This window comes from Mirounga angustirostris, unplaced genomic scaffold (genome assembly GCF_029215605.1).
Source record: "Mirounga angustirostris isolate CCGP_5_RB_7025 unplaced genomic scaffold, mMirAng1.0.hap1 SCAF_5, whole genome shotgun sequence".
NCBI classification, from domain to species: Eukaryota; Metazoa; Chordata; class Mammalia; order Carnivora; family Phocidae; genus Mirounga; species Mirounga angustirostris.
The window spans coordinates 51,544,493-51,565,173 of record NW_026991713.1 but is presented as its reverse complement, the minus strand read 5'-3'; the positions used below and the strand labels follow the sequence as shown (position 1 = coordinate 51,565,173).

Genomic DNA, 20,681 nt, shown 5'->3' with positions numbered 1-20,681 from the left:
AAATGAGAATAACAGTCCTACCTCCTGGGGTTGTTTTGCAGATTAAATGAGTTAATATACAGAAAGCATCAAAGCAGATCCTACCTATTAATAACAATACATGTCAGTTATTGTTACTGCTTTTATTATCAGAAGGGCTATGAGTTTGCCCATCTGACTTGCCCCAACCATGCCTCTGCTGCAGAGTTAAAAAGTAGTAAGTACTACACTTGTCATGATGAGCACTGGGTGTTGTATGTAAGGGATAAACCACTGAATTCTACTCCAGAAACCAATACTGCACTGTATGTTAAATACCTAAAATTTAAATTTAAAAAAATAATAATTTTTAAAAAATGAAAATAAATGTTATAATTAATCTATTTGATTCACTATCATTACACCACCTCAACCATCTTATTAAAAATAGTAATAATAATAAAATAAGTAAAAAATTAAAAGTAGTACTAAAACTGGGAGTTAGTCAAGTCAGGGAAACATAAGCAGTCATTTTGAAATATTTAGATAGATTAAGTTTTGGGTTTCCTGTTAGAACATATGTGGCCTCCTTTTAATAGACCAGGGTTTCCCCTCTATTTATTACTTGTTTACATTTTTAATTTGGAAAACACTGTTTAAAAATTTAGGAGTGCCTGGCTGGCTCAGTCGGTGGAGCATGGGACTCTTGATCTCAGGGTTGTAAATTCAAGCCCCACGTTGGGTGTACAGATTACTTAAAAATAAATAAAATCTTTAAAAAAAATTAAAATAAAATAAAAATTTAAGGAGAAATTTTGAACATTAGACATTTAATTTAAACATTAACCATTCTGAACTGTGTATTAGAAACAACTGAAGAGTTGCCTTGAAATCTTTCAGTTTTAGCCATTTATAAAACCTCCTGCTTCCCTAGCTTCTTCTGAATGGAGCCTTTCATATTTTTTTAATATTATTGTGTTGGAAGATCATTAATAAAAATTACATATCATTGAAGATAATTGAAAAGGATCATATTATTCAGTTAATAAATTACTTATTTTAAAACTGATCCTGGTATAATAAAAAGATTCCCTAAATGAAAGTTCCGACTCTGCCCTTAAACCCACTATATACTCTTAAGTCACCTAAAATATTCACTTTCCTCATTTATAAAATAAGGTGCTTAGACTAGGTAATCCCTATAAAATTACCTGCTCCTGTAACAGTGAATCCCATTAACCTACTTTCAATAGTGCAGCTAAGAAATAGAGACATATTGACAGTGTTGAACTTTATGTGAGCTCTGTGCTCTGAAAGAAATAGCTAAGAAATCACCCCAGCCAACAGAAAAAGACCAGCCTGCTCACAAATATTCCAAGATAAGACCTTCTCCCTCCTTCTCCAGCATTCCCGGGAGACTTCCTTATTTACCCACCTCTGTAGAACCCCTGGTTGATCTCCTTTTCTTTAAGACACTCCTCATTAATGAGCATTTTCCTTAGCCTGAATAATACGAAATCCTTAATTGTCCAGTGTGTTTGTCTTTCATATTATTAAATTCCAAGGCTAAATTTCCAAAATGGAAATTTGGGGAAGCAGGAAAAGCATGTTTGCTTTAAGAAATACTCCAGCCAGGGGCTCCTGAGGGGGCACAGTTGGTTAAGAGGCCACTCTTGGTTTCAGCTCAGGTCGTGATCATGTGGATGGGCTCCCCGCTGAGCGGGGAGCCTGCTTCAGGATTCTCTCTCCCTCTGCCCCTCACCTTGCTCACACTCTCTCTCTCTAAAATAAATAAATCTTTAAAAAAAATCACTCCAGCCAAAGTTAACTAATGAGAGCACTTACTATAATATAATTGTTCCATGAACTTTTCAAGTGCAGAAATATTGATGACGTTGTGGAAATAATGTACAAATGAAGTTCCGATGCCTTTTTCTCTAGGTTTGGGTTGTTCTGTAAAGGGGAGGCCAGGGAGGAATTTCCTAAGTAAAACTCATTTCCGTTCCCATTGCACTCGAAAGGGATTTCACTTAGAGAACCTTTGTGATCTGGAAGTCCCTTGGGTTCTTTTGTGTTGGTTGTGCAAGATGGCACACTGACAGCCTTTGCAGTGGTTGACGTGGTCCGACATCTCCTCCTGGAGGGGGTCGGTAAGGGTCGAAAGGCACTTTGGCCATGAAGAGACAGCTTCTTGAGGGCTGAAGGAGGACGGAAGCTTGAGCCCTTGGATGGTGTGCTGCTTTCTTGGCGGTACCTGTCAGGTAGGAGTTAGTGTTAAACATAATATTCAGAATTTAACAGTGAGGAACAAGGAGAGTCCGGTGGCCCAGTTGCAGCAATTTAAGACTCTGAAAGTCAATAAATGTTTTCAAATAAAAAGAATGCTTATCAAGAGAAGGGAGTGATTTAATCTCACTTGCTTACCCACTGACCTAGTGGAGGTATGGTACAATTCTTCATTTTATTTTCCTGCTTTCAGAAATAAAACTGTACCCAATGTCATTTAAAGCACTTTCTATATCTAAAGTTTTGTGCCTGTCCTTCACAGAACCCCAGGATTTCCAATGAAAGAACTTTTCATTCTGCTTTTGAAACCTGACTCTTCTTTCATTGTGCATTTCAAATGGATCCTGTAAAGAAAAGACTATTCATATGGAGATAGGAAGTGAAATTTTTTTTTTTAATGGTGTTTTCTTGAATTCATGTCTTGCTAATACTCCTCTGATTTTCCAGTGTCATTCCAATAGCATCAGCACCGTTTTTCAGGATCAATCCTGTGTTCCACCCTCACCTTCCCTGCTCTCCACCTTACCACGACCGTTTCTCTAAGTCTGCTTTATGAGGAAGCAAGTGGGAGAGGCTAAGAAGCTGTAGGGTCATGATGAGGTCCAAGGTCCAATCCTGGCTCTTCCACTCAGTGGTTATGTGACTTTGGTTGACCTCAACTTCAATCTCCTAATTTTAAAATAGGAACCAATAACAGCACCAATCCCAATAAGTTTCTGTGAGGATGGGGCGCCTGGGTGGCTCAGTCGTTCAGCGTCTGCCTTTGGCTCAGGTCATGATCCCGGGGTCCTGGGATTGAGCCCCGCATCGGGCTCCCTGCTCCGTGGGAGGCCTGCTTCTCCCTCCCCCACTCCGCCTGCTTGTGTTCTCTCACTGTCTCTATCTCTGTCAAATAAATAGATAAAATCTTAAAAAAAAAAAGTTTCTGTGAGGATTAAATAAGAAAATATATGCAATGTGTTTATAACACTGGAAGCACTCAATAGGTGCTAGCGATTAATACAATCCTATGTTGCCTTGAATTGCTGGTTTATTGTTTTATAGTAAAATATGCTGTCTCCCTTATAAGACTGGAACCTTCTTGAAAGTGGATAGCCACTTTGTTTTTATTACTCCTTAAATTAATTTTAAACACGTATAACATCCATTCATTATCTATCCAGTATTATGAACTGTGTTGAGTTCCAACCCTCAGCTCCTTCCACCCCCAATGTTGCAGGTGCGTGCGTGCACACACACACACACACACCTATAAAGTGGCCACCTCAGTTTGCTCATTCAAGTTCCCTCCCTCTTAAATAGCCACCCCTTGCCAAACCCTCAGGCTTAAGGATATGCACACTGGCATTGTGGTCCCGGAGTGTGATCTGGAAAGGAAAGTTTAAGAGCACCCCCTCCTTCCTGCACCCTTCTTGCCCTGTGGATCGGCACATGGCATGGCCAGATTTTAAACACACAACTGAACAAATTACTATATAACCCACAACCCCTAAATGCTGCTCAGTAATTATCTTACCTTATCCTATTTTTTTGTAGGATTCTAGCATTATGTAACAGTATTTTCCAAGTGTCTAAGAATATAAGATGCTCACACTAAGGATTTTCAGGTAAATGAATATGTCCAGCTCAGAAATGGAAGATATATATACTGCAATCCTCTTTTTAAAGAGATAATTTTTCTTTATTCCTTCAGGTAATATAATTCTAAAATTTTCTCTATGGAAATTGAAGAGCGTTAAATAACCAGTATGTAGATTGTGCTACATAATGTTATAAAATTATGTTAAAATGTTCATTTTAGGCACAATCTATGTTTCATATAAAAGTTCAGCAAAATGGTTTTAGGTAGTTACAGAAAATCTCACTTGAAGTGACAGTTATTCATTTATATGAAAAATCTATTATTTATTAAACAGATCAGTTTCTCCAAAAGCTCATCCTTCTACTTGCCATGCACTATGCTTAGAAAATCCACTTTTAAATTTTCACTGGCCAGATATTGGTAGGGGCTACACATAGATGTAAACTCAGATCAGAATCCACCCTGGTGGGTATGGGCCTGACAGACCTGGACGGAGGCCGAAGCATTGTCACTATTTCTTTTCCTCATGGATGATTCAAGGTGAACTCAAATTGATGTAAATCTTCCTCTGTGCCGACACTGTAAAAGTGTTCTATTGAACTCAGCCTTCCTCTCTGTTTCTTTCCACTCGCAAGCAATGGGCAGTCTTTTTTCCCTCCTGCGGCTTTAGGGAACTCTTGAGTAGGTCACAATACGCTATTTCTACTTGAAATATCTACTTGGGTTTTCTCCTGTAAAATGCATATGAGAACCTGGAACCATCCACTGATGAAGAGCTACACTAAAGATAGAGAAACCTAAATACTGAATCTCATTATCAGAGATCACTAGTCTGTTTTCCATCCCTCAGGTGTTAAAAGACTTGTTGTTTACTATTACCCTGAAAAGTAATCATACTTATGTAAGTCTGATGTCCCAAGATAACTGCATCCTTCTTATGACCTGCAGCTTCTCATAATTAGGCCTGAAACTTTACACCTTAGAGGTGTTTCAAAGCTCTGTACATGATACCATTCTTTAGTCCTCTAATTACTGCTTTCTATCCTAGCCTGCCTTTTGTTTACGCTTTTGACTCATGTGTTTAATTATGGAGATGATAGTGTTAGAAAACGACGGGATGGAGAGTAGACCTAGCTCCCCCTGACCCCCCTTATTTGGAAACTACTCCTTCCCTCCACACATGGAACACACAGAAGCTGCTGTGTTTTTAAAGTCTCTGACCTCTTGGCTGGGGTGGATATTTTTCATCAGTGAGTCATTTAGTCAAGCTACGGCATCAGAGACCTTCCCGGGATTTTTAAATTTGATGCAAGAAAGTGCATGAGTTAGCCTTTGTCTGGTGGTGGGAGTTGAAATGTGAATTTAAGACAGGTGGTTGCCCCATGAAAGACATGGTATTCAGTGAGAAAAAATGAGGCTGATCTACCAACATCAGAGGATACAAAGTCCTATGTCCATTCAAGTCCCCAGTTCCAGCTATGCCTCAGTGTCAACTTCATTCTTACCATTCCTGCATTCTAGTATTTGGCTTCTATCCTTTGCTGATTTCACCCACTATTACACATCTAAAACTGAATACAGAGCCCAGTAATTAAAGTGTGCCAGGGGGGAGCCTGGGTGGCTCAGTTGGTTAAGCGACTGCCTTCGGCTCAGGTCATGATCCTGGAGTCCCAGGATTGAGTCCCGCATCAGGCTCCCTGCTCGGCGAGGAGCCTGCTTCTCCCTCTAACCCTCCCCCCTCTCATGTACTCTCTCTCTCTCATTCTCACTCTCTCAAATAAATAAATAAATCTTTAAAAAAATAAAATAAAGTGTGCCAGATTAAGCAGGTAGGTAGGTAGATCTACATTTGTGTCTGTATTTAGGTCTATTTCTATATATATATCTGTTGAATGAGTGCTGAATTACCTGAGTGGTCCCAGTTATTCCAATAAATTCCCCTTTTAACCTAAGTTGGATATCTGCTACTTCTAACAGAGTTCTGACCTTCATGATAACCTAAAATGACTACTACAAACATTAATTAGAAACCTCTTCTATGTTTCTAAATTGGAAGAAAACAAGGAGAGTATCAGAGTGGTCTAGAAAACCTGGGACATTAATATGGCAAAATGTGAAATGAAGAATATTGAGTCTGAGAGCATGTGGATGGCTGTTAGTGGTATTGCCTTCCCTCACCACTTCTAGTGTCGAAGGCCATGTTGGCAGTTTTACTTAGTGTCCTGCAACAGAGAGACCCCTCCTCCGGGAACAAAGAAGTTGCAGCACTTAGGGCAACAATGGAAGTGCATCAACTCCTTTAAAACATGCTTTATTATTTTATGGATTTAGATCAAATCATGCTTCCCCAAGCCTATAAAATACAGGCCAGGCTAGGTTGTAAAGAACATGATTAATCATTCAACAAATACGAAGCAGCTACGATGTGCCAGGCACTAGGCCAAGCACTAGAAATATATCCATGTGCAAGAATATCTAGGTCCTGGGGCACCTGGTGGCTCAGTTGGTTAAGCATCTGCCTTCGGCTCAGGTCATGATCTCAGGGTCCTAGGATCGAGCCCCACATCAGGCTCTCTGCTCAGCAGGAAGCCTGCTTCTCCCTCTCCTACTCCCCCCCGCTTGTGTTCCCTCTCTCACTATCTCTCTCTCTGTGTCAAATAAATTAAAAAAAAAAAAAAAAAAAAAGAATATCTAGGTCCCTGCCCTTATGAGGCTTACATTCTAGTGGGAACACAGACAATAAGCTATAGATATGTAATAACTATATGTTCTGTTTATGATGGTGCTATGACATAAACAGAGTACTCTGATAAAAACCTGTGTGTGTCTTTTGGAGGGTCATATACTTCAGACAGATCAGGCAAGACCTGTTTGAGATGTGGACATTTAAGCTAAGAGCTGAAGGATGAGAAAGAGTGAACCATGTGAAAAGCAGTGTTAAGAGGAGAAAGGAAGTGAAAAGGCCCAGAGGTGGGAAAAGCTTGAGGTGCACTAGCCCGTGTGGTGAGCAAGGGGTGAAGTGACTTGAGATGCAGCTGGAGACAGAAACAAAGGCCAGGTCTTGCAGGACTGTCTAGATGTGTAAAAAGTTTTATTTTCTGGGCAATGGGATACTACTGAAAGGTTTTAAGCAAAAAAAAAAGGGGGGGGGACATTTGGAAAAGTCACTTTGGCTTTAAGGTGAATAATGGATTCAGACAGGGGTGGAGAGGCAGGGTGTTAGCTTGTTTGCGCTGCTATCAAAGCAGTCTGACCACAGACTGGGTAGCTTATAAAAACAGAAAATGTATTCCTCGCAGTTCTAGAGGCTGTAAAGTCTAAGATCAGGGTGCTAGTGTGGTTGCCTTATGGTGAGGACCCTCTTCCTGGTTCCTGGCCAGTTCCTTCCTGCTGTGCCTTTTCACGGTGGAAGGGGCTAGTGAGCTCTTCGGAGCCTCTTCTCTAAGGGCACTAATCTCATTCATGAGGGCTTCACCCTCAAGATTAGAGCACCACCCAAAGGCTCACCTCCCATTACCATCACCTTTGGGGGTTCGGATTTCAGCATAGGAATTTGGGAGGAGCACAAACATTCCAACCACAGCAGATACCAAGAGTGAAGACGGGGAGAGCAGTGAGAGGTGTTGCAAACCCAGGTGAGAGATGACAGTTGCTTGCACTGGAGGATTGACAGTGAAAACAGAGAGCAGTTGATGGATTATAGATATATTATGGTCGTAGAACTCAGGAATCTCAATAATCCAGGAGTCAATTGACTACTTAGCCCAGGATTTCCTGAACCTTGGTAGCTAGCTAACATTATCATCTAGGGAGCTACCAAAAACAGACTGTTGAGTCCCAGACCTAAAGCTTAGGATTCAGTAGTCTGGGATGAAGTCCAGAAGTCTGAACTTTCCATGAACCCTTGAGAGATTCTGGCATGAGGCCAGACTTGAAAAAAACATGGATCTGTGCTCTTATTCCAGGTGACCTTTATTCCCAAACCCTGCTTTGGGCTGTCTCCTCACATGGCCCAGCCAGCACACGTTGAGAGTGTGTACTCATCTCAAAGCAGGAACGACTCTTTAAAAAGCAGCAATGAGCATCCCAGATTTTGGCTTCCTGACAGGCAGGTTCAAGCCCCGTAGCCAATCTAACCTCCAACAGCAGGAGAGTTTGGGGAAATGAGCTCTGCTGTTGAAAGGACTCTCTAACCTTGTTTGGGATATTTAACTTTGTTGAGAAAGGTTTCTAAAAATGTGTGGTTTTTATCTTCTTGTAAAAGGCAGAATAGTAGTCATATGTGTAGGCATAGTTGGGGTCCTTCTGAGCTTCACAGGGTCTTCATTACTGTAGTCTGGGAAGGGGGCGGGCTTTGCTGCCCCTTATTCCCTAAGATCTTCTATAGTTTCCCACATTTTGGAGGCTTCCTCAGCAAGCCTCCAAAAATAAATATATAGACCACATAAAACAGTTTATGCCTACCAAAGGAAAAAGAGTTTCCTAACCACACCCTCCCTTTTGCTGCCCTCTTTTATGGAATCTCTTTTATGAAAATTCTGGAACTGGCTCCAGGAAGGATTTGAAACCAATCCCAATTCCCTTCCATATATACTAGTGTAAAGATTAAAATTCTACTAGTTTTTGTTTGTTTTTTTCTGTTTCAGGCCAGGATGAAGCAATAGGGACTAGATATGCCCTCTCACCTGAAAAAAAAACAAAGCCTGGGAAAACGTATAAAAAAAAAACCAAAACAGCTTTTAAGACACTGGACATCAGGCAATGTAAGCCGGTCATCTCAGAGAGGTGGGAAACAAACAAGGTGAGACCTAGCAACTGCCCCAGCTTACTGCCTTGAAAAAGTTTCCAGGCCATAGTGCAGGGAGGGAGGGAAAGATGTTAATAATGGTGAAGCTTTCATGGGTGTACACATAGGACAAAATGTATCAAACTGTACACTTATTGCAGTTTACTGTGTGTCAGTTTCACCTCAACAGAACAAAATTCTACTAAGAGCTTCTTTCCTTGAGCTTCTGGCTTGGATGCCTATTAAAATGGAAATCCCACTGAAGCAGGAACCATTTCAAATTTGTATGATTACATTATCACACTGTGGTGTCCCTAAAAACCCAAGCACAGACTTTCATAGGGAGAGCAAGGATACTACTAGGAAAGGTGAGAGAGAGGGTTGCGGAGAGAAGGGAGAAAGGGCATGGGCCGGGGAAATGCAAAGAAACTTGTGTTGACAGATGGAATTAGCAGGGATGATTCCCGTGGAAATGTGTGCTGGTGGGTTTTTTTGTTGCCACAATAAATGAGGAGCATTACAGGCATGTAGTGGACACAGGCATGTAGTGGACAAGAGCCAGGGACGCTCAGGTCCCACAATGGGCAGGAGTTCTGCATGACAACAAGTGGTCCCACAGAGAATGCCAATTGCACCCTACTGAGAAACCCTGGCGGAGGGAATTCAGCGGTGCAGGCTGATGGTCCCTCCCCAACTCCCAACATTACAAAGGGGTCTCAGAGTGCTTTCTGAGCTACGGTTTGCACTGCAAACCACAATACTTACTGCTCAACCCTGTTTTAGCCAGTTAAGTTTTCCTGATGTTACAGCTTCAAGTATAATCAGAACCTCCAAAGCCTTGAGGACACTGACAGGAACAGAGAGATTTTTTTTTTTTTTTAGGTTTTTTTAAACTTTTTTAAAAAGATTTTATTTGGGGCGCCTGGGTGGCTCAATCGGTTAAGCGTCTGTCTTCAGCTCAGGTCATGATCCCAGGGTCCTGGGATCCAGCCCCGCATCGGGCTCCCTGCTTAGGGTGGAGCCTGCTTCTCCCTCTGCCTCTGCTGCTCCCCCTGCTTGTTCTCTCTTTCTCTCTTGCAAAAATAAATAAAATCTTTAAAAAAACTAAAAAATAGGGCGCCTGGGTGGCTCAGTTGGTTAAGCGACTGCTTTCGGCTCAGGTCATGATCCTGGAGTCCTGGGATCGAGTCCCGCATCGGGCTCCCTGCTCGGCAGGGGGTCTGCTTCTCCCTCTGACCCTCCCCCCTCTCATGTGCTCTCTCTCATTCTCTCTGTCTCAAATAAATAAATAAAATCTTTAAAAAAATAAAAAAATAAATAAAAATAAATAAAAAAACTAAAAAATAAATAAAAAGATTTTATTTATTTGACACAGAGAGAGAGAGAGAGAGAGTGCTGTCCTCTCCCTGGGGCTTGAATTCATGACCCCAAGATCAAGAGTCGCATGTTCTACTGACTGAGCCAGCCAAGAACCCCAGGAAACTCCTTTTTATTACACCCAGACTTCTGTCCTGCCTACCAGCCCGAAATGTTAACTGCTAGATGAACCCCACCAGCTGAGGCCTACTAGTACCTCAAGCTTAACCTGTCTAAACCAGTCCTGGGTTTGCATCCCTCCTGCCATCCCTATTTCTCTGAAAGGCATCACCTTGCAGTAACCCCAGCTTGAAACTACAGTGGTTCCTCTCCCATCTCTCTCCTGTTCCATTGCCAGTCTTGCAGATTTTGCTTCTGAGATATCTCTTCCATCCACCCCTTTTTCTTTATTCCCTTTACCACTAGACCAATTCAGATTCTCATTACTTCCCACCAATCTGCGGTTTCTCCTTGCTTCCATCCAGTTGAAGCACAAAGATTATTTATCAATAGTTCCCTCACAGCCTATGAAATGACATATAAAGTCTTTACCTGGACTTTTAAGACTGTCTCAAGTATGGGCCCAGTTTTACTTTCTAACCTTATACCTGGTATTGTTCTATGTATTTTATTTTATTTTATTTATTTTATTTTATTTTACTTTATTTATTTTATTTTTATGTAAGCTCAATGCCCAACATGGGCTTGGACTCACAACCCTGAAATCCAGAGTTGCATGCTTTACAGATTGAGCCAGCCAGGCGCCCTCCTGTTCTATTTTTAAATCGCCATGGACTGCTTCCCTTTCCTAATACACGTTCCATTTTTTCCCTGCCTCACAGTTTTTATTATCCCTTCCAGCTGCAATATCTCCATCTCCATGTACACTATTTTTTCATCAGTTGTCATTCTGACATCTTGACTTCCCCCCAAAACTGAATATGACCTTTCCCCTCTTTAAATCTCTTTGGCAATTTGCTCAAACTCACTGATGACACTTAGCATGTGTACTCTGTATTATCTGTGTTTGTGCAAATGTCACATACTCTAGTTAGAATCAGCTTCTCAAGGACAGGAACTATGCCTTACTCATACTCTTACTGTTTCTTACAAGAACTCAATAAATGTTTTTTTAATTTAACTTTAGTCAATTATTTATTTATATTGTGAAATCTACACCTTCCATTGATATGAGAAATACTATACTTTACTATTTAAACTAACTGGATTTGAATTTAGAAGAAAGTTCTCCCAAAATATCTTCCTCACTATAATATATAGGAAATAAACAAAACTCAGTCCAAAGCCATTAGTAGAGAAAGAGCATTAAAATGAGCAAAATGAAGTATAAAATAAGTTTTGGTCAGCAAGTTAAAAACATACTCCAAACAAAATCTCACCTGAGAGAGGATTCATTCAAATTTCTGGGCTCTTTGCCTCTCCAAAACACAGAGCCATTAATCTCTTTTTTGGCTAAAAAAAAAAAAAAAGGAAAAAGAAAAGAAGTCATTTGCTAATTCATTACATAATTTGATTGAGATTGTGAAGAAATTATAGTTACATGTACTGATTTGATGACTGTTCATAAATCCTCACAAAAACTTGCAAATCCTGGGGCATCTGGGTGGCTCAGCTGATTAAGCGTCTAACTCTTGATTTCAGCTCAGGTCATGATCTCAGGGTGGTAAGATCAAGCCCCACATCAGGTCTGCACTGGGTGTGGAGACTGCTTAAGATTTTCTCTCTCTCCCATGGGGTGCCTGGGTGGCTCAGTCATTAAGCGTCTGCCTTCGGCTCAGGTCATGGTCCCAGGGTCCTAGGATTGAGCCTCTCATCAGGCTCCCTGCTTGGCGGGAAGCCTGCTTCTCCCTCTCCCACTCCCCCTGCTTGTGTTCCCTCTCTCACTGTGTCTCTGTCAAATAAAGAAATAAAATCTTAAAAAAAAAAAAAATCCTTTCTCTCTCTCTCCCTTTGCCCCTCTTCCACCTCCCTCGAAAAAACGAAACAAAACAAAAAGCCTTGCAAGTCCCAAATTATAAACTGGGCAGCATGATGTAACAAAAGGAATTTTGGCTTTGATATTAAAACATGTGCTTAACTTCAGACTCTTGTAAAAAGTTACTTTATAAGAGTTTTACCAGTTACTTTATTACTCTGGACTCAGTATCTTAATTTATAAAAATGATGAAAATTCTGTGAATTAAAATAAGATAATGTGTTTAAAAAGGACTCATGTGGTGCCTGGCGGAGTAGTTATACAATATACATTAGTTTAATTTAAAGTAAAAACCAAAGCGCCAATCATAACATCAAGAACACTGTCATGTCCTCCCAATTATATGTGTATTTTATTTGGAGGGACAAATAATAATAGTATCTAATAAATATTCTGAACAAGAACCAAATTTACATTTCCATAAGCTACTGCAAGAGGTCAGTACTATCCTCACATTCTAAGCTCTGGTGGAAACTCAGTGTTCCCTGTCGAACCACCTCCCCATCCCTGCAGAAGGGTTGGAGTCAGGGATGCACAAGCCAAACCAAGAGCCAGGGAGGGAAAGAAAGAAAGCCCTGCTCCCACAGAGAATTCCTTCTGGGGATTTCCCTAGCTCTGTCAGCCTCTTCCTTTCTTGACTTGCTTGCTTCCCTTTCCTTCTCCCACTCTTTTAATTTTTCAGTTTATTTTTCTGAAAAATTTTCTTTTAAGGTAAAATTTACGCAAAATGAAATCAAAATCTTAAGTGTGCTTTCACTATGTTTGACCCCTTTCCTTTTGAACTGCTCTGCAAAATCCTCTTTCTCTCCTGTGGGTCTGAGAGGAGCCCAAAGCACCTCCATGCTTAGAAGAAAGAACCCTTTTACTTCAGAGAGCCAAAGGTGATGCTGGAGGGGGTCTATAAAAAGCTGGAGGCTGCAGGCTGTTCTGGCTGGCTCTGGTCTAGACAGAAGAGGTCAACACAGCCCCCTTGAAGTCCAGCATAGTTCATCAGATTTGGAGATCACCTGGGGATTTGAGGCCAAAAGCCTGATAAGTGGGAAACTGAGGGGCGCTTGGCTAGCTCAGTGGGTAGAGCATATGACTTTGATCTCAGGAGCATGAGTTTGAGCCCCACGTTGGGTGTAGAGATTACTTAAAATCCTAAAAAAAAAAAGGGAAACTGCAGCTGCAGGAGGTGACTACTGAAAGGACCAAGCTGTAGGTCATCTGTCCTTTTGTCTTCCCAGCACCTTCCCTTTTTTGAGGAAATGACCTCTTCTACAGTATGGGTGCCCCATCTTTACAAAAAAAAAAAGACTGCTCTTTCCAATGAAATTAATGATGAATGAGCTCTAGTGCCCCTCACTTGCATGAGTTCCTTCCAAAGTCTTAGGAGAGGCCTTAACAATGTGTACACATGCTCAAATGTTTTTATCAAATACATAAAGGGAAGACATTTCAGCCACAATCATTCAAGACCAGAGGCTCGGGCACCTGGGTGGCTCAGTTGGTTAAGCGACTGCCTTCGGCTCGGGTCATGATCCTGGAGTCCCGGGATCGAGTCCCACATCGGGCTCCCTGCTCGGCGGGGAGTCTGCTTCTCCCTCTGACCCTCCCCCCTCTCATGTGCTCTCTCTCATTCTCTCTCTCTCAAATAAATAAATAAAATCGTTAAAAAAAAAAAAGACCAGAGGCTCTTCCCACTTCAGTTTTCCTTCTGTCTCACTTCCTCTCTTGGGAGTATCCAAAGACACTTGATGTTTGTGATTTCTTCTGCCTGTATTTTCTTGGGAGTGCTGCCCTCATTATGATGTGGGAAACAGGCAAAAGCAAAAATTAAATTTCCTTACTATTTACAGTCCATTGACAAGTCCTTGAAACAGGTAGAATGACATTCCTCTAGGGACTCAGCTGCCTCAATGTTAATACTTTGCTAAGGGCAAAAGGCAATCTTATTCTGACCCCCCCAACCCCCCACCCCCTGCCAGGATCCTGTAAGTCTTCTTTAACATATAAAAATTCCTTTGGAGGGGTGCCTGGGTGGCTCATTTGTTAAGCGTCTGCCTTCGGCTCAAGGTCATGATCCCAGGGTCCTGGGATTGAGCCCCACATCTTGCTCCCTGCTCAGCAGGAAGCCTGCTTCTCCCTCTCCCATTCCCCCTGCTTGTGTTCCCTCTCTCGCTGTCTCTATCTGTCAAAAAAATAAATAAAAATCTTAAAAAAAAAATTGCTTTGGAAACTTCCTTTATCTCTACCCTCCAAGATATATGTCAGCAGTCATCCTCCACGCATATGGCCCACTGATACACATCTGAAGGGTCTCATGACTAAGGTTTGACTACACAGAAATAAATGAGATTTTCCCAACAATAGGTAGCCCCCTCAAGTTCCTGGAAACCTTGTTTCCAAAATTCCTTAGAGACTTACGCTATCCCTAACCCCCTCCCAACTTGAAAGTATATAATCAGTCACCCATCACAACCCCAGTGCAATTCTTTCTGCCCACAGGTCCTGTCCCCATGCTTTAAAAAAACCAGCTTTTTGCACTGAAGATATTTCAAGAATTCTTTCTTGACCATTTGCTCTGAATCCCAACATTTCCACATCAACTGTATTTGGTCTCTTGAGTCTTTATCTTAAAGAAGGCTCTGCAAATTGTATGAGTTTTCGGTCCCCACAAAATCTGGATCCATCCCTATCCTAGCTGTAGCTGATGGGGTGGGCTCTGATCCAAGTTGGGCCTGGACATCTGGACATGAGAGGCAGAGCTGGGAGTCTTTGAAACTGGCCATATGGAGAAGAAGGTCCCTCACAGGCTGTTCAGGCCCAGGAACAGACCCAAGGGTTTCTGGTCTTCCATTAGTGGATTTCTTCTGTTCCCCTCTTGACTCCCTAAGAGACTCCAAAATCCTTCTATAAATCTCTTTGGCATTAAGTTAGGCAGAATGAGTTTTTTCTATTTGCAAGTGAATAACCTCTACTCATTACGTAAGTTTAAGACCCCAGTCATCATAGACCCTTCTAATAGTAGGCATCTCACACATGTGGGTACCAAATGTGATACCAATAATGCCTTTGATCGTTGCTAGAATTAAGTAGAACATATGAGCACTGGTGGCACAGAGGTCAGCAGGTTTGAGCCTCTTGCCTCAGGACCACACATTACAGACTGTCTGGGAGGTGAACCACAGGGTCCTGGGGATACAGCAACACCTCAGGCAGGGAACAAGCATTTTGGAGGACAGCTGGAAAGGAATGGAGCACAGCACTGTGGGCATGCTGGAAGGGGGGAAGAAATCACTGAATCTTTTTCTTTCTTTTTTTTATTTTTTATTTTTAAGATTTTATTTATTTATTTGACAGAGAGAGACATAGCGAGAGAGGGAACACAAGCAGAGGGACTGGGAGAGGGAGAAGCAGGCTTCCCACGGAGCAGGGAGCCTGATGCGGGGCTCAATCCCAGGACCCTGGGATCATGACCTGAGCTGAAGGCAGACGCTTAACTAACTGAGCCACCCAGGTGCCCCCACTGAGCCTTTTCTATTAGGAAGCTGGTATTACCTGAACAATCAACCTAAGCTGTCCCTTAAACCTGATTTCATGCAAGTTCACTAACCAGCCTTGAACTTTGTTTTTTGTGTGAGGTCATTAAAAGGTTATGACAAAAAACAACTTTAGGTTCAATGTCCCTGCCCTCTCTATGTTAGCTTTAAATTTCATTTGTAACAACGGTGTGGAGAATCTTAGGATCATCTGTGCTCTCCACTGAGAAATGAAGTACAGCTTGATCTCTGCTTCTACGTCAGATGGAAGGGCTGGTCTCCTACATGCCAGTGGCCAGAGTCTGGCAGGTGTAAGACCATACTGACAAGAGAGCCTAAATACAGAAAACAGGTGACAGAGTTTTCTGCTAATATGTTCTCTAGTGTGCACACAGCAGTTCACAGTCTTCTTCAGTAGCTTAGATATGAAGTCCTTCCATCATTTAGCGCAGTTGATGCCTGATGATATGTTCAGTAGTGCTGGTCAGCTGAGGAACATTTTTAGAAAGGACACTACCAAAAAAATGCAGTGCTTTCTTAACCACAAGAGGTCCGATTATATTTGTCAAAACCCTATTCCTATGGGGAAGACTGCCAAGCCTAAGTAAAAATTATCCACTAAACCTGAGAGACTCATCAGTCCCTTGTTTTAGTTTTCTCCCACCTCAATGATTTTAGAAAATATATAGGTTTTAGATAAAATAAAATAAAATCTTATATTTATATAAAGCCTGGTTCAGTTTATGTGTCATCAAATAATGAGGTTTCATTCTGGTTTGAGGATTAGTCTACTTCATGTTATGCCAGTGTTTCAGAAGATACCACTAAAGTCATTAAAGTCTTTCCCATGCATCTAGAGCTGCAGTGACTGATTCTATAGCTACTAGGCACCCATGGCTATTAAAATTAACATTAAATTAAAATTCAGGTAGTAGCACTAGTCACATCTCAAGTGCTCAGTGGTCACAGGTGGCTGTTGGTTACTGTATTAGACATAATTAGACCACAGACAAAACAGCTCCATCATTTCAGAAAGTTCTACTGGATAGTGCTGTTCAAGAATGTACTTGAAAGTAAGGGGCTAATAACTCAATTCATTCTAGAGCTTTAGTGGATAATACAGTTCACTACGGTTGCTCTTCTCCTGTCAGCATTGTTCATTTAGAGTTTAATAACCATCCCCTTTCATCTAAACATAAAAAGTACAATTTAAAGTGGTACCTCTGACCCATATATAAGGATACATGTATACTCTAGAGAAAAGCCTCTTTTCTATATATCTCCAGAAAAGTAGGGCTTAATTAGGAAGCCTGTTGAAAACGTGATGATGAAACTAAGTATTTTTACTGCAAATGATTTGCACTTTTGAGCTTCCTTTGTTAAGACAATCCAGTTGGTTTGAGTGTGAGCTTCTTTGCCACATGACATAAATATTCCCTAGGCTTTCACCCAAGAGGTTTGGAGTAAGTTCTAATAATTATCTTTATTTAAATGCTGAGCAGTTCATGTGTGCTACTTCTGTAGGCATGATATCATCAGTATTAACATTAAAGCCTCTAGTAATGACTGTTGTCAAGTAGATGGTCAGACAGGTTTGAGCCTCCCTCTTGCTTCAGGTCTGCATATTACAGACTGTCTAGGAGGTGAACCCACATGGTCCCGGGTGTACGGCAACACCTGACTCAGGGAACTAGCAGCTTGGTGGAGAACAGGAGCCAGAGCATAGGACTGTTGGCATTCTAGAAATGTTTTTTATTCTCTAATGTGTGCTGTGTATGACTGGCAGTTTTGGGTTTTCAAAACTCCCTGCACAAAAGTGTCGGATGGAACCTTCAGAGATGAAAGTGAAGAAGGGGGAGCGGGGGAGAGAGGTACAATTCTATGAATAGCCATGTGTGTGAACACAAGATAAGTTCTTTTAAGTCTTCACTGCTTTTAACATCATTTGCAAAGTTTCTAGGATTTAAATTTCATAAAACTTCTGCCTGTAATTAGCTTCTTTAACGTGTGTTTTTAATCTTCTTATACATGTTGGGAGGAAAAAAAAAAAGCCAAGAATAATTATGCTTGTGGACAAGGATAAATATGCATTTAAGGCAACCAAAGCCAGTTAGGTACCCTAATTAGGGTGACAAGAGACCTGGTGAGCAACCAGGGATTTAATAAGTCTAATTACAACTTCTACAAACAGTTGCCATGCCATAGAGCGTCAGTGTGGAAAGGTGCTTGTCTCTGAGAGTGTACAAACACAGGATAGTTTTCTCACACTTTGTAGTTATTCAGTACTCCAAGAGCTCTGAGTCTGACTTGGAGGGAAGTCTAGTGTGGCGTGAATTGACTGGTGTGGGCTGGCTAGAGGCCAGAAGTGCAAGGGCCTATCCAGGAGCCCTGTTAGGACTTCCTTCTGCCCTTCTTCTATGCTAAGGATGAGATCTTAACAGCTGACTACTATCCTGCTATGTGCCCCGTCTTGCCCACATTATTTCATGTAACACAATAATCCTGTGAAGGTAGCAATAGAGACAAGGAAACTGAGGCTTACAAAGGTTGTGACTTGTAGACAGTCACAAAGCTGGGAAAGGTGGGAGCCAGGATTCAAATGTCAGCTTAGCTAGTCCAAAGCCCATGCTCTTTTTCTCTGCTTTTTACCACCTCCCAATTATACGGATTGATACCTTAAAGGGCTCCTTTAGATACATACACATTTCATATACATATATAAAAGAAGGCCTTGAAATAAACAGTGTAATGCTGAACTACATATTCTTTTATTTTTTTTAAAGATTTTACTATTTCATTTATTTGACAGAGAGAGAGAACATGAAAGAGGGAACACAAGCAGGGGGAGTGGCAGGCAGAGGGAGAAGCAGGCTTCTCATGGAGCAGGGAGCCCAATGTGGGGCTCCATCCCAGGACCCTGGGATCATGACCTGAGCTGAAGGCAGATGCTTAACGACTGAGCCACCCAGGTGCCTCTGAACTACATATTCTATTTTTATCTATTTGTCCTTGGGTTTTTAAAACTTATTCACCAGAAACGTGTAAAGTCCAAAATGTAAAACATAAAAGCAAGGAAGCTCTGGTTGAGCTGGGTAAGTACCAGGAGCCCTGACTCTTCATCCTCCCCTTTCTCCCCACCCCACTGTGGATTTTCTGGATCTCCTTATGCACAATGGGAAAATCATCTGCATCAGATGTTGAACTCCCTAAAAACAAAATTAAAGATGGCTTTTCATCTTTTTATCTAGGTGTGAATCATAATTCTTGGGTGAACAGATTCCCAACAAATATTTTTGAATGAAGAATGAATGCTGTTAATAATCGTAATAAACCATAATTATCAGAGTAGGACCTTGTGGCTTCCCTTGCTGTGGGAGCCCAAGATTCACAGAGATGACTATTGGGAGTTTTCCTAAAGCCGGGTTCACAGTCTTTCTGGTTATCCCCTGTACTTCTTGATCAGGTTTTTCATTAAAATATGTGGTTGTTAATAAGGTTATTAAAATTAAACAAGAACTGACCAGGGGCACCTGGGTGGCTCAGTCGGTTCAGTGTTTGCTTTTGGCTCAGGTCATGATCCCAGGGTCCTGGGATTGAGTCCCACATCGGGCTCCCTGCTCAGTGGGGAGTCTACTTGTCCCTCTGCCTGATGCTCCCCCTGCTTGTGCTCAATCTCTCGCTCTCTCTGACAAATAAATTTAAAAAAAAAATCTTAAAAAAAAAAACCTGGGGCGCCTGGGTGGCTCAGTCATTAGGCGTCTACCTTCGGCTCAGGTCATGATCCTGGAGTCTCAGGATCGAGTCCCGCATCGGGCTCCCTGCTCAGCAGGGAGTCTGCTTCTTCCTCTGACCCTCCTCCCTCTCATGCTCTCTCTCTATCATTCTCTCTCAATAAATAAATAAAAATCTTTAAAAATAAATAAATAAATAAAATCTTAAAAAAAAAAAAACCTGACCAAATGGAATCCAGATTCTAACTTATTCTTTTTTTATTTATTTATTTTTAAGATTTTATTTATTTATTTGACAGAGACACAGCGAGAGCAGGAACACAAGCAGGGGGAGTGGGAGAGGGAGAAGCAGGCTTCCCGCCGAGCAAGGAGCCTGATCCTGGGATCATGACCTGAGCCGAAGGCAGGTGCTTAACCAACTGAGCCAACCAGGCACCCCTAACTTATTCTTTTTTTAAAACCAATATTTAGTGAACACACTTCTTTCTCTCTCTTCATTTCTTTCCCCTCCGTTTTCCCTCCCTTTCTTCCTTTCCATTCTTTTCTCTTTCCTTTTTTTCCACATAGCCTCACGTGTGGCAAACTATGCCCAGGCACTATGCTGCCGAGAATGGATGGATCAGCTCATTAATCATCATAGAACTGCAGATCAAAACCATGATGAGATACCACCTCACAACTGTTAGGATGGCTATCCTCAAACAGCCAAAAGATAGAAAGTATTGGTGAGGATGTGGAGAAAAGGGAACCCTTATGCACTGTTGGTGGGCATGCAAATTAGTGTAGCCACTGTGGAAAACAGTATGGAGGTTCCTTAAAAAACTAAAATAGGACTACCGTATGATCCAACATTCCTATTTCTGGGCATATATCTGAAGGAAATAAAATCACTGTCTCAGATACTTGCCCTCCCTTATTCATAGCAGCATTATTTACAGTAACCTACCTGTCCAGCAATATGTGAATGGATAAATAAAATGTGTGTGGGGGGGGGAGGGGGGGCATATGTGTGTGCACACATGCATATACACACAATCTAATATTATTTAGCCTTTAAAAAAAGGAAAATCTGGGACACATGGGTGGCTCACTCGGGTGAGCATCCAGCTTTTGATTTAGGCTCAGGTCATGATCTCAGGGTCCTGGTCTGGAGCTCCAAGTCTGGCTCTGGGCTCAGTGAGGAGTCTGAGGATTCTCTCTCTCTCTCTCTCCCTCTGCCCCTACCCTCCCCCCCTGCTCACATTCTCTCTCTCTCTCTTTCAAATAAAAAAATAATAAATCTTAAAAAAAAGGAAAATCCTGGGATACCTGGCTGGTTCAGTCAGTAGAGCATCTGACTCTTGATCTCAGGGTCATGAGTTCAAGCCCCACGTTGGGTGTAGGGATTGCTTTAAAATATGAACAAGTAAAATAAAATCTAAAAAGCAGAAAATCCTGCATTTGGGAAAACATGGATGAACCT

General features: G+C 41.6%; 1 protein-coding gene and 1 long non-coding RNA gene across 2 annotated transcripts in view; one reads left to right on the top strand and one right to left on the bottom strand.

Moving 5' to 3' along the window:
• The window catches only part of LOC135364415 (uncharacterized), a 124,682-nt gene that overhangs the window by 64,054 nt on the left and 39,947 nt on the right, over positions 1-20,681 (top strand). The window lies entirely within an intron of this gene.
• CUNH12orf56 (chromosome unknown C12orf56 homolog) overlaps positions 1-20,681 on the bottom strand; it is a 92,336-nt gene that overhangs the window by 33,945 nt on the left and 37,710 nt on the right. The window contains exons 3-4 of the mRNA XM_045868720.2: positions 11,369-11,441; positions 1,804-2,212 (exon numbers count right to left, since the gene is read on the bottom strand). Coding sequence (XP_045724676.1) covers positions 1,804-2,212; positions 11,369-11,441 — 482 coding nt within the window. The remainder of the gene's footprint in view (positions 1-1,803; positions 2,213-11,368; positions 11,442-20,681) is intronic.